This window comes from Phodopus roborovskii, unplaced genomic scaffold (assembly GCF_943737965.1).
Source record: "Phodopus roborovskii unplaced genomic scaffold, PHOROB, whole genome shotgun sequence".
Taxonomy (NCBI): domain Eukaryota; kingdom Metazoa; phylum Chordata; class Mammalia; order Rodentia; family Cricetidae; genus Phodopus; species Phodopus roborovskii.
The window spans coordinates 97,915-109,081 of record NW_026125554.1 but is presented as its reverse complement, the minus strand read 5'-3'; the positions used below and the strand labels follow the sequence as shown (position 1 = coordinate 109,081).

The following is an 11,167-nucleotide window of genomic DNA, read 5'->3' as shown; positions in this document are numbered from 1 at the left end:
ATTGCTTAGATTGTTAGTGGGGGTCATCCTTATGTGTCTCTTGATAGTTCCCTAGTGTGTTATTTCTCTTTAGTCCTGTAATGGCGCCCTCTACTAGGGTATCTCTGGTAGTGGAACAAGCATTTATTCCTAGTGCATGAATGGACTTTGGGAGTGAGCCCATTCCCTTTGGAGGGATACTCTCTCAGCCTATATACATGAGGGAGGGTCTAGGCCCTGCCCAAAATGATGTGACAGAGTCGGATGATCCCCCATGGAAAGTCTCGCTCTCCTGGGGAGTAGATGGGGGTGTGGAGGGGGTTGGTGGGGGACATGGGAGGGTGGGAGGGAGTGGAAACTGGGATTGATATGTAAAATAAGATTGTTTCTAATCTAAATATATATATAAACAAATATTTAGTTCACAGAATTAAGTAACATGACCCAAAATAGATGACAGTATAAATATTACTTTCATTCACAAAACATTTTATTATTCAAATTATCATGTGTTTCTGTTATTCTTAGACTATAATGTTTACTAGAAAAAGAGACAATATTTTAACCAAGGAGTAGTTCTACTAACCTTATTCAAGCACCATTGAGATAGCTCGGTTCGGGAAAATGTATGTGGACTGCAAGGCTTGGCCTCATTTATTAGATTCATGGGGATTTTCATCAGTGTGAAAATTTTCATGGTTTTGAAGGACAATGCAACATGGAAAGACTTTACCACACTGATTACATTCATTGGGTTTTGGTCAAGTATGACTTCTTTCAGGATTGTGACGATGACTGTACTAAACAAAGTCTTTATCACATTGAATACATTCATAAGGTTTGTCTCCATTATGAGTTCTTTCTTTTATTTGAAGGGGACTGTTACATGCAAAATCTCTACCACACTGATTATATCCATAGGGTTTCTCTCTAGTATGACATCTTTCATGACTCCGAAGATGACTTTTACGTGCAAAAGCTTTACCACATTGGTTACATTCATAGGGTTTCTCTCCAGTATGACACCTTTCATGCCTGTGACGATTACTGCTACATGCAAAAGCTTTACCACATTGATTACATTCGTAGGGTTTTTCCCCAGTATGAATTTTTTCATGAATAAGAAGATGACTCTTCTTTGCAAAGGCTTTACCACATTGTTTACATTCAAAGGCTTTGTCTCCTGTATGGCTTCTTTTATGAATGAGAAAATTCTCCTCCAGTGCAAAGGATTTAGCATGCTGATTACACAGATAAGGATTCTCTCCAGTATGTCTTCTTTCATGACTGAGAAGATTACTCTTCTGTGCAAATGCTTTACCACAATGATTGCATTCATATGGTTTCTCTCCAGTATGAATTCTTTCATGACTTCGAAGATTACCTTTCTGAGTAAAGGCTTTACTACACTGATTACATTTATATGGTTTCTCTCCAGAATGAATTCTTTCATGACTGCGAAGATCACTCTTCTGTGCAAAGGCTTTATCACACTGATTACATTCGTAGGGTTTCTCTCCAGTATGACTTCTTTCATGACTGAGAAGATTGCATTTCTCTGCAAAGGCTTTACCACATTGATTACACTCATAGGGTTTCTCTCCAGTATGAATTCTTTCATGAATGAGAAGTTTATACTTGTGTGCAAAGGCTTTACCACAATGATTACATTCATAGGGTTTCTCTCCAGTATGAATTCTTTCATGTCTGTGAAGATGACTCTTCTGTGCAAAGGCTTTACCACAGTGATTGCATTCATAGGGTTTCTCTCCAGTATGACTTCTTTTATGTATTTGAAGATAACTGGAGCATGCAAAAGCTTTATCACATTGAGTACATTCATAGGGTTTCTCTCCAGTAAGAATTCTTTTATATATTTGAAGATAACTGGGACTTGTAAAGGCTTTATCACATTGGTGATATTCATACTTTTTCACTCCAGAATGAGTTGTATATACTTGATAAATATTGTGACTTGCAGAGACTTTATCACTTTGATTATATTCATAGGGTTTTTCTTCCAAATGAGTTCTTTGGTGTATTTTTAAAAAAGAATCATATCTAAAGGCTTTACCATGTTGATTACATTCATAGAGATCCTCTTCATTATTGGTTGTTTTGTGTGTTTGAAGATATCTGTGATGGCTAAAGTCCTTAATACAAGGCTCAAGATTACCACTTCCTCTTCCCATATGACTTTCTTCGTGTCTTTGAAAAGAACATGAAGGACTCAGAGTTTTAGCACAGTGATTGCAGTCAAAACATTTTTTAAAACTGTGAGTCACATTACTTGTGCAAAGTGAACCAGTACAGACAGAAGATTTTCCATATTCCCTGTACTCGTAAGGTTCCTTTTCAAAGTGAGAGAATAAACTTTTATCATAGTCATCATGTCTGCTTAGAGTGGGGACTACAACATATCTTCTAATTGTTCTGGGAAAAACAGAGGTATGATTCTTTCCATTTCCCAGATACTCACATGGCTTGTATCCAGAGTAACAGATGATATGCCTATTAAAGGGACAATAACAAATAAAAGGTTTACTTTACATTCACATAGTCTAATATTTTATGCCTCAAAGACATGGTATATAGATTCAGGTTTCTACAAGAGGAAGTGTGCTCCTCTCACTAAATTATAGTAAGTCACTCACTACACGTATATGAGGAACACTAGATTTAATATAGAAGATTTATTTATAAAAAAATCTTGGAGATACTCTAATCCCCTTTATCAATTATTGAAGGGCATGGCAATTCTACAACATGACCCTCATATGGCTGATTAAAACTGTGACATCTGTTATGTCATTGTTCCCTTTTCTTATCCTTAAAGGAATGCTTTCCATACTCCTGACATTGGAGTATATGGTGTTGTGAGAATTAAACCATCACATAGCTGTGCTAATTTACACTGCAGCTTTTCTTTAAAAGTTCAGGGTACATTAACATTTATTCTAAGGTACATATGTATGAGTTTGTACATGAAAATTACCTTCCATGTCTTCTAGAACTTTGACAATGTTCTTCAATATTGTGGTCTTCCCATGTGTAACCTAAAATACAGTACCAAAACATATGTGATATATTACTTGAAACTAGGCACAACTGAAATTACTCTTTTGTGAATCATTGAACAATGCCTAAATTATTCACCTGATTCTACTTCTTTCACATTCAAAATCACAGAAGAGAAACAATCTCCAAGAAAGGTTTGTTCCCTTAAGTTAAAAACTGACAGAAATATCACATTCCTACCTATAGAAGTGAGGTTCCAATAGGTTTCCAGCATCACATCTTTGTAGAGACTCTTCTGGGAAGGATCCAGCAAAGCCCATTCTTCATGAGTGAAATTCACATGCACATCCTCATAGGTCACTGCGTCCTAAAGTATCCCATATATGTACATAATAGAAATGTTGAGACTGACTGTATTGCAAAAGCACACTTCATTGAGAATATACTTACACAATTCATTGAGCTCGATTATGATAAAGGTCATAAAATATCAAATGCAGTCCCTAGCACATTTTAAAGAGAAACAGAAAAGGAGACTTATGCCTTCCATTTCTGTGCTCATAAAATATAATAAGGCATTGCGTGAGAAATGCCTATTATATGTACAGAGAGACATGCAAACCGATTAACACTATTTAGTATACATCAGCAAAATTTTATCAAAATTATTAACTTCAAAAAAGGATAGACAATATGGGTATGGTGGTGCCAACCTTTAATCCCAAACCTCAAGAAGCAAAGACATGTGATACTGTGATTTCCAAGCCAGCCTGTAGAGATTTCTAGGACAGCCAGAGTACATAGTGAGTCCCTGTCTCAAACAGACAAACAAATAGAAAGCAATCAGAAGCTCACTCTAAAGTCCTCCACAGAGTTAAAACATTCACTTCAATTCTGTACTTCTCAATCATAAACTAGAGTGACACCTAGTAAATTGTAAGGCTAATAATTCTAGAAAGGAATGCATTTTTAATAAGTTACTAACTGATAGATCAAAGAGTTCTCAAAAACATTAGTAAATGCTGATTGTAAAAAAAAAATAAAAAAGATGGAGTATATAAAGGTGTGTCAACAGATATGATAACCCGTTGCTTTTGAAGAAGTCCTAGATCAGTTCTTTGCACTCACTTGTGTGTCAAGAGAATTTAATGTTCTCGTCTAACATCAGTAAATACCAGGCAGACAAGTGACAGTCACTCACAACCTTCTGTAACTACAGCCCTAAGGGATGTATGGGTCTGCATGGGCATACACAGTGTACACTGGCATGTAAGTAGGCAAAACAGTCATACATACATACATAGCAAAATTATAATTAATATCTTAATAAAAGAGAAAAAGGGGACCAAAGTTGTATTTCAGTTGGTAGCATTCTTGCCTAGCATGCATGAGTCACTCAGTTCAATTCCTGTTCCATAAAGAGGACAAGGATTGGGATGCCTGTTATCATAGCACTTGAGAGGTGGAGGTAGCAGGATCAGACGTTGAAGGTTATTCTTGGGAACATAGGAAGTTTGAGGACAGCCCGGGCTATATGACACCATGCCTTTAGAAATGAAACAAAAAGAATCAAAAGGATGTCCCAGGAAAAAGAAGAGCAAAATAAATGGGACACAAGTTACTAGAGTGTTATGAAAGGCCACAAATCTGGAATAGGTATTGATCTCATTCACAAGGGACAGAAATGGCAACCAGGGTGTGGAAAATGAACTCAGTATTTTGCAAATGTCATAAGCATACTTTCTACTGAGCCATCTTCCCAGCCCCTAGGAACTGTTTAGGTATAACATGGCTTCAGTTTCTGAATGTTATTACTAGCAGAAGACATATTTATCTTGGAAGAAGACTTGAACTTCCTGCACCTGCCTCCAAAATAAAACATGACAGATGTGAGCCCTCATGCTCTCTTAATTCAATATACTAATTAACAAAGATACATTGCAAAGTCATGAAGAAGGGCAAAAATACAGTGAAAGTGACAGTCACTTTAAAATCTCCTAACTCTAGCTAATGGAGTCTAACCATGTAACAGGTATCACCACTTGGTTTCCCACTGGCCTAGAAAAATTCTGCATTTTATTTCTAAACAACACACTGTAGAATTTGCACAACATGTTCCCTGGTGAGATCTTGGTCCTATAATGACAAAATTGTTCTGTGTTTTTGGAGCATGCTCAGGTCTGGCCTCAAGCTAATGGTGATCCTTCTGCTTCAGCTGGGACTGTGAGTCACTATGACTGGCTCCAGGAAATACTCTATAAAAGACACATCATGTGTGAACCACTTTGGTTTGGCCCATAGCCTACAGGGGGAAAACTGTGACACCCATTGCTCATATCAAATGCCCATAAGCATAGAAAATGTATGTGAGGCTCTTCAAAGAAAAATTACTTGAAAGAGATGGGGAAGGGCACTGCATATTTATCAAAGGGAAAATCCACCATGATGACATTTCAATTTCTAACAGCTACTCCCAAAACACAAGGACACCCTCATTTGTAAAAGAAACACTACTGCAGCTTAAATTGAATATTGGCCCTCACACACTGATAGTGGAAGGTGTCAATACCCCACTCTCAACAATGGACAGGCCATCAAGATAAATGGTAAACAGAGAAATACTGAAATTACTGCTTCAGAGCAGTATTGCTGCCATGCTTCAGATCCCAACATCAAAGACTAAGAAACAGGTTCAAGAATTCCTCAGTGCAGCTGAACATTGCTGCATCTGGATATCAGAGATTGTGGGAATGGCTAAGTGTATATAACACACCAGCACAAAGGTGGGCTATGAGCCCCTAATCTGGACTAAGTCTAAACAAAAGGCATTTAAGGTTTTAAATAGTTTTGACTTCTGCACCAGCCATAGAATTTCCAGATGTCTCAAAACCTTTTCATCTGTTTTTTCCATAAAACAAAAAGACCAAAGGGATTTTAACTCAAGCTTTGGACTATAGAAATTCCCTGTGACATATCTGTCCAAATGATTGGACAGAGTTACAGGTTGGCCCACCTGTCTAAGAGCAATTTTAGGTACTGCTACTTTAATGAAAACAAACAAACAAACACGTTAACTCTTGGTCAAAATATTATTTTGACAGTATACCATGACATGGTTGAGGCCCTTCTCTGAGGAGCACCAAAACACTGACTGTCTAATGCCTGTGTGACCCAGTACCAGGCCCTAGTACTGGCCCAACCAAGTCTAATTTGAGAAACCAGCTGCCATCAATACAGCTATCCTCTTGCCTAATGACACAGATACACCCATGACTGCCAGGAGATATAAAATGAAACCAGGTACCTTGGAAGATCAGCAGTTGCATAAACTGAAATAATTTGGACTGTATAGGGAGAGATTTACCCCCTATAACATTATGTTTGAGAACCCTCCCCCGACCCCAGCACTGCTTCCCAGGCTGAAAGACAAAGAGTTGGCATAACCTTATTTTTTCAAGGCACTCAAGGCACTCCAGTCCTCCATAATGGCTATTCGTTGGCCTATCCAAGAGATCCAGGTGACCTCTGAGTCTACCACCAGGTTTCCCTTGTTCTAGTGCAATGATACTGTCTAGGTCAAGGGAGTAGGTAAGGATACTAGACCTAACCTGGAAAGGAGCTTAAAAAGTGATTCTCGCCACTCCTGTGGTAGTGAAGATAGCTGGCATTATACCATGGATCCACTACACCCAAGAAAGCAGAAGATGCAGATGCTGCCAAATGGAGTGTCTCTGGTCACAGGATCCATTAAAATTAATGTCTCTTTTGGTTCCCAAGCCCTTCTACTTCATACCCCTCAAACTCCTCCTGAGTCTTACATTTGGTATGAATACAGAGTCATGTTCCAACCCCCACAGGCCTTCCTTAGGCCTGAACCTGGGAACTAAGAAAGACAGACACAGAGAAGGTATTACCTAATTTAACAACAGACTAGCAACTCATATTCCTTTTGACTTTTGCTCTCTGAAGCCTGAAGGGGGGTGTCCAAACACTGTTTGGCCAATAGAGGCAGGAAGATAGGTGGAACCAGGAGATTAGGAGAATTCTGGGAACAGTAAGCAGAGAGAGAGACAATGAGGAGATGCCATGTAGCCGCCAAAGGAGTAAAAGGTCCGGGCATTCTCTGGTAAGCAAAGACCATGTGGAAATACACAGATTTATAAAAACAGGTTAATACTTAAGACAGAGCTAGACAACAAGAAGCCTTAGTCATCAGCCATCAGTTTAATAATTAATATATATCTCTGTGTGCTTATTTTGGGGTTGAAGGGCAGTGGGACCTGGTGGGGCAAAAGAAAAACTCTGGCAACAGAAGCCCACTTTAAATGTCTGGTTGTATTAGAGAAAGGAAAGATATGGAGGTTTATATTTGATACAAAAATACAGCTTTTACAATTCTATGCATGCCCTGTGGCTGGGGCCCTTGGTTGCCTGAGACAAGGGAGTTTACATCACAAAAATTAGGTTTGTGAAACTGAGGCCTGGAAAAGTTCACTGAAAGTTTTTGGCCTTTGGGAAACAGGAAAAACCTTCAGATTCAGACTCTATCTCATAGGAGAGATCCTTGGGGATGGAGTTAATCATTTCTAGCCAGAAATCGGCCAGAATTTACAGGTTATGCTTAAATACCTGGCCCCTGTCATACTACATAGGGATAGGAACTAACCAGACTGTCAGCCCATTGACTGATAAAACTCACTGTGACTGGGGGGCAGCCCAAATTAATGTTCTACTTTATAGGTTAATTCATCAGGAATAACAACATTACTGAGCCCTGAACTGCTTGGTAGGGCATACAGCAATGGTTTCACTAAATGTGCCTCTTCTGATGCTTCCCAAACCAAGTAGACAGGTTGATCAGGAGCAGATGGCATTAAATGTTTACATTTCTGATTTAAATAAGCAGTTAGATTCCCTTATAAAAATACTCCTACAAAATTGGAAAGACTTAGACTTACTTCTTATGATAAAGGAAAGTAGTATGGCTTTGGAAGAAACCTGATGTTCCAATGATCAGGAGTAATTTAAAAAAAAATATTGCTCACCTGAGCAACAGTGGACAGGCTACCTTAAATGCTCTTCCCTAATAATAAGATTGAGAACTAACTTTTATGCCATCATAGAGCTCTCATCTAGTAGCTGATGGAAACAGAAACAGACACCCACAGCTAAACACTGAGCTGACCTCCTGGAATCCAGTTGTAAAGAGGGAGGAGTGATAAGAAAAGGGGTCAAGACCAGGCTACAGAAACCCACAGAGACAGCTGACCTGAACAAGGGGGAACTAATGGACCCCCAGACTGATAGCTGGGAAACCAGCATTGTACCGACTCAGAGCCCCTGAACATGGGTCTCAGTCAGAAGGCCTCGGCAGTCTAAGCAATCTCTGACAGTGGAACCAGGATGTATTCTTGGTGCACAAAAGGACTTTGGGAGCACATTCCCCATGGAGGGATACTCCCTTAGCCTAGAGGCAGGGGTAAGGGCCTAGTCCCTACTCCAAATGACTTGACAGATTTTGATGATCCCTTCTGGAAGGCATCACATCACCCTCCCTGTGGAGTGGGGGTGTTTGCTCTCTCTGTAAATAAAGAGGGAGCAGCAAGATCCACGACAAGAGTGGATAATTTGCTCTTCTTGGTAAACAAAGAGGGAGCGAGAAAAGTTCACTGCTCAGTGAACCGAAAGTAAAAACTTAAAAGTAAACTTTGCTAATTTAGCAATGGGCGCTTCTCAGTCGCACCCAATTTTTTTTTGGCTCTGAATGAGCTGCTTAGTTCTAAGAATTTATAGATTAAGAAGAGCACTCTAGAGAGATTCCTCGGGGAGATTGAGAAGGTTGCTCCCTGGTGTTATGGTAATTTAACCATTAGTTGCTGGGACAAGCTTGGGAAAGACCTAGACTTTTGCCTGGGAACAGGGAATGTTGAGACCAGGGACAAGACCAATGTGGAGGCTTGTTCACAGCTGCTTAGAGGATCAAAGGTGCTGCAGGGCTGTGTAAAGGGGCAAGAAATGTTAGAACAGTTGAAAGAAGAGCACCCCATGAAGTCAGAAAAGGAAAGCTCTGGGGAAAGTCTAGAGGAAAGTAGCTCAGAATCAGAGGAACTAGAACCGCCCCCTTCTCCATACAATGTAACTTCTTTGTTAGATGATCCTGGAGGGTGGTCTTTCTGCCCAGAGGTCTGGAAGGAGGTTAAACATGAATCTTGTTCCAAGCCTCATTCTCCTAGACAGGGCTTGGATTTTTCCTAGAGGTATTCCCATTACTTGGAAAACAGAGGAGCCGGTGTGGATTCCTCAGTGGCCACTTTCCTCTGAGAAATTGAATGCTGCAAAAGAACTCGTGGCTGAACAACTGTCCTTGGGACATATTAAACCCTCAGTGTCTCCATGGACTACTCTGATTTCTGTGATTAAAAAGAAATCTGGAAAATGGCATCTGTTACATGATTTAAGAGCAATTAACAATCAGATGCAAATTATGGGCCCAGTACAACGGGGCTTGCCACTGCTATCATCCTTGCCAGCCTCCTGGCATATAATTATTATTGATATAAAAGACTGCTTTTTCTCTATTCCCCTGTGTAGCAAGGATAGTGAGAGATTTGCCTTTTTGTTCCATCTTGTAATCATGAGGAACCGGATCAAAGATTTGAGTGGATAGTTCTGCCACAAGGCATGGCCAACAGCCCTACTATGTGCCAACTTTATGTTGGAGAAGCTATTGGCCCATTAAGAAAAGAATTTCCTACTTTAAGATGTATTCATTATATGGATGATATACTATTGACTGCAAAGGAAGAACAAATGTTGGAGCGGGCCTATATAGATTTAGTTAATTGCTTGAAAATAAAGGGTTGTTTATAGCCCCGGAAAAGGTTCAGAAAGATAAAGTTGTAAATTATTTAGGAGCTAAGATTAGTGGGAAACAAATTATTCCACAAAAGGTAGAATTAAGAAGAGATAATTTGAAAACCCTAAATGATTTTCAAAAATTGTTAGGAGATATAAATTGGATTAGATGTTATTTGAAATTACCAAATTATGAGTTAAAACCTTTGTATAAGGTTTTGATTAGAGATTCTGCCCTAAATTCTCCTAGACAATTAACTGTAGAGGCAAGAAAGGCTTTACAGATGGTAGAAGGATTACAGAGCGCCTTTCTACAGAGATTTACAGAAGTTCAAGACATTGTTATGTGCATTCTTCCTACATATTTTATCAACCCACAGGCTTGTTATGGCAAGAGGGACCATTACTTTGGATTTATCCTAAAATATCTCCTGCTAAATCTATTGAACATTATCCCATTGCGGTGGCTAAGCTAGCCTTGAACGGAATCCAACAATGTTTGCAATATTTTGGAGTCGCTCCAAATATAGTTATAGTGCCCTATTCCAGCCATCAAGTTAAAATTATTTGTGCCACAGTAGATGATTGGGCAATTTTGCAGTGTGGATTTGATGGCAATATACATAATCATTACCCTAAGCATCCATTATTGGGATTTTTAAAGGAATATCCTGTAATATTTCCCAAGGTAACATCATCTGAGCCTATTTCAACGGCTCCAAATGTATTTACAGATGGTTCTAAGACAGGCTGTGGAGCCTACATGATAGAAAGACAGGAGCCTGTGTTGCATCAGTTCCAGCCTGGCTCCCCTCAGATTGTAGAATTAAAGATAGAAGTCTTTAAGGCCTATCCTTTTGCTTTTAATCTGATATCTGATTCAGCTTATGTTGTTAATGCCATTAAGGTTTTAGAAGTGGCTGGACCTATAAAGAGTGCCAGTCCGGTTTGCCTTTTATTTCGGCAATTACAAAATTTAATTTGGCAGAGGAAAACTTGTTTTTTTTTTTTTTTTTTTTTTTGTTCAGCTTGTTAGAGCTCATACAGGCCTGTCAGGGCCTTTAAGTGGAGGTAATGATAAAGTTGATCAGTGGACTAGGATGGAATGCATATTTTTGAGTTCTACCTTAGAAAAGGCAAGGAATTTTCATAAGACTTTTCATGTAAATGCCAGAGCATTACAACAAAAATTTCATCTTTCTCGAGCAGATGCTCGACAGTGATTCTGGATTGTCCTCAATGTGTGATTCATCAACATGCACCCAGTATGGGAGTAAATCCAAGGGGTTTGCTCCCTCTAAAAGTTTGGCAAATG

General features: G+C 39.2%; 1 protein-coding gene across 2 annotated transcripts in view; it reads right to left on the bottom strand.

Moving 5' to 3' along the window:
• Positions 1-447: 447 nt before the first annotated feature.
• LOC127216548 (zinc finger protein 431) overlaps positions 448-11,167 on the bottom strand; it is a 60,371-nt gene continuing 49,651 nt past the window's right edge. Inside the window, exon 5 of one of the 2 annotated variants that reach the window (XM_051177255.1) lies at positions 448-1,069. In XM_051177255.1, coding sequence (XP_051033212.1) covers positions 780-1,069 — 290 coding nt within the window. In that variant the 3' untranslated portion in view covers positions 448-779. Of the gene's footprint in view, positions 2,491-11,167 lie in introns of both variants that reach the window. The other variant, XM_051177253.1, reaches the window with a different exon arrangement.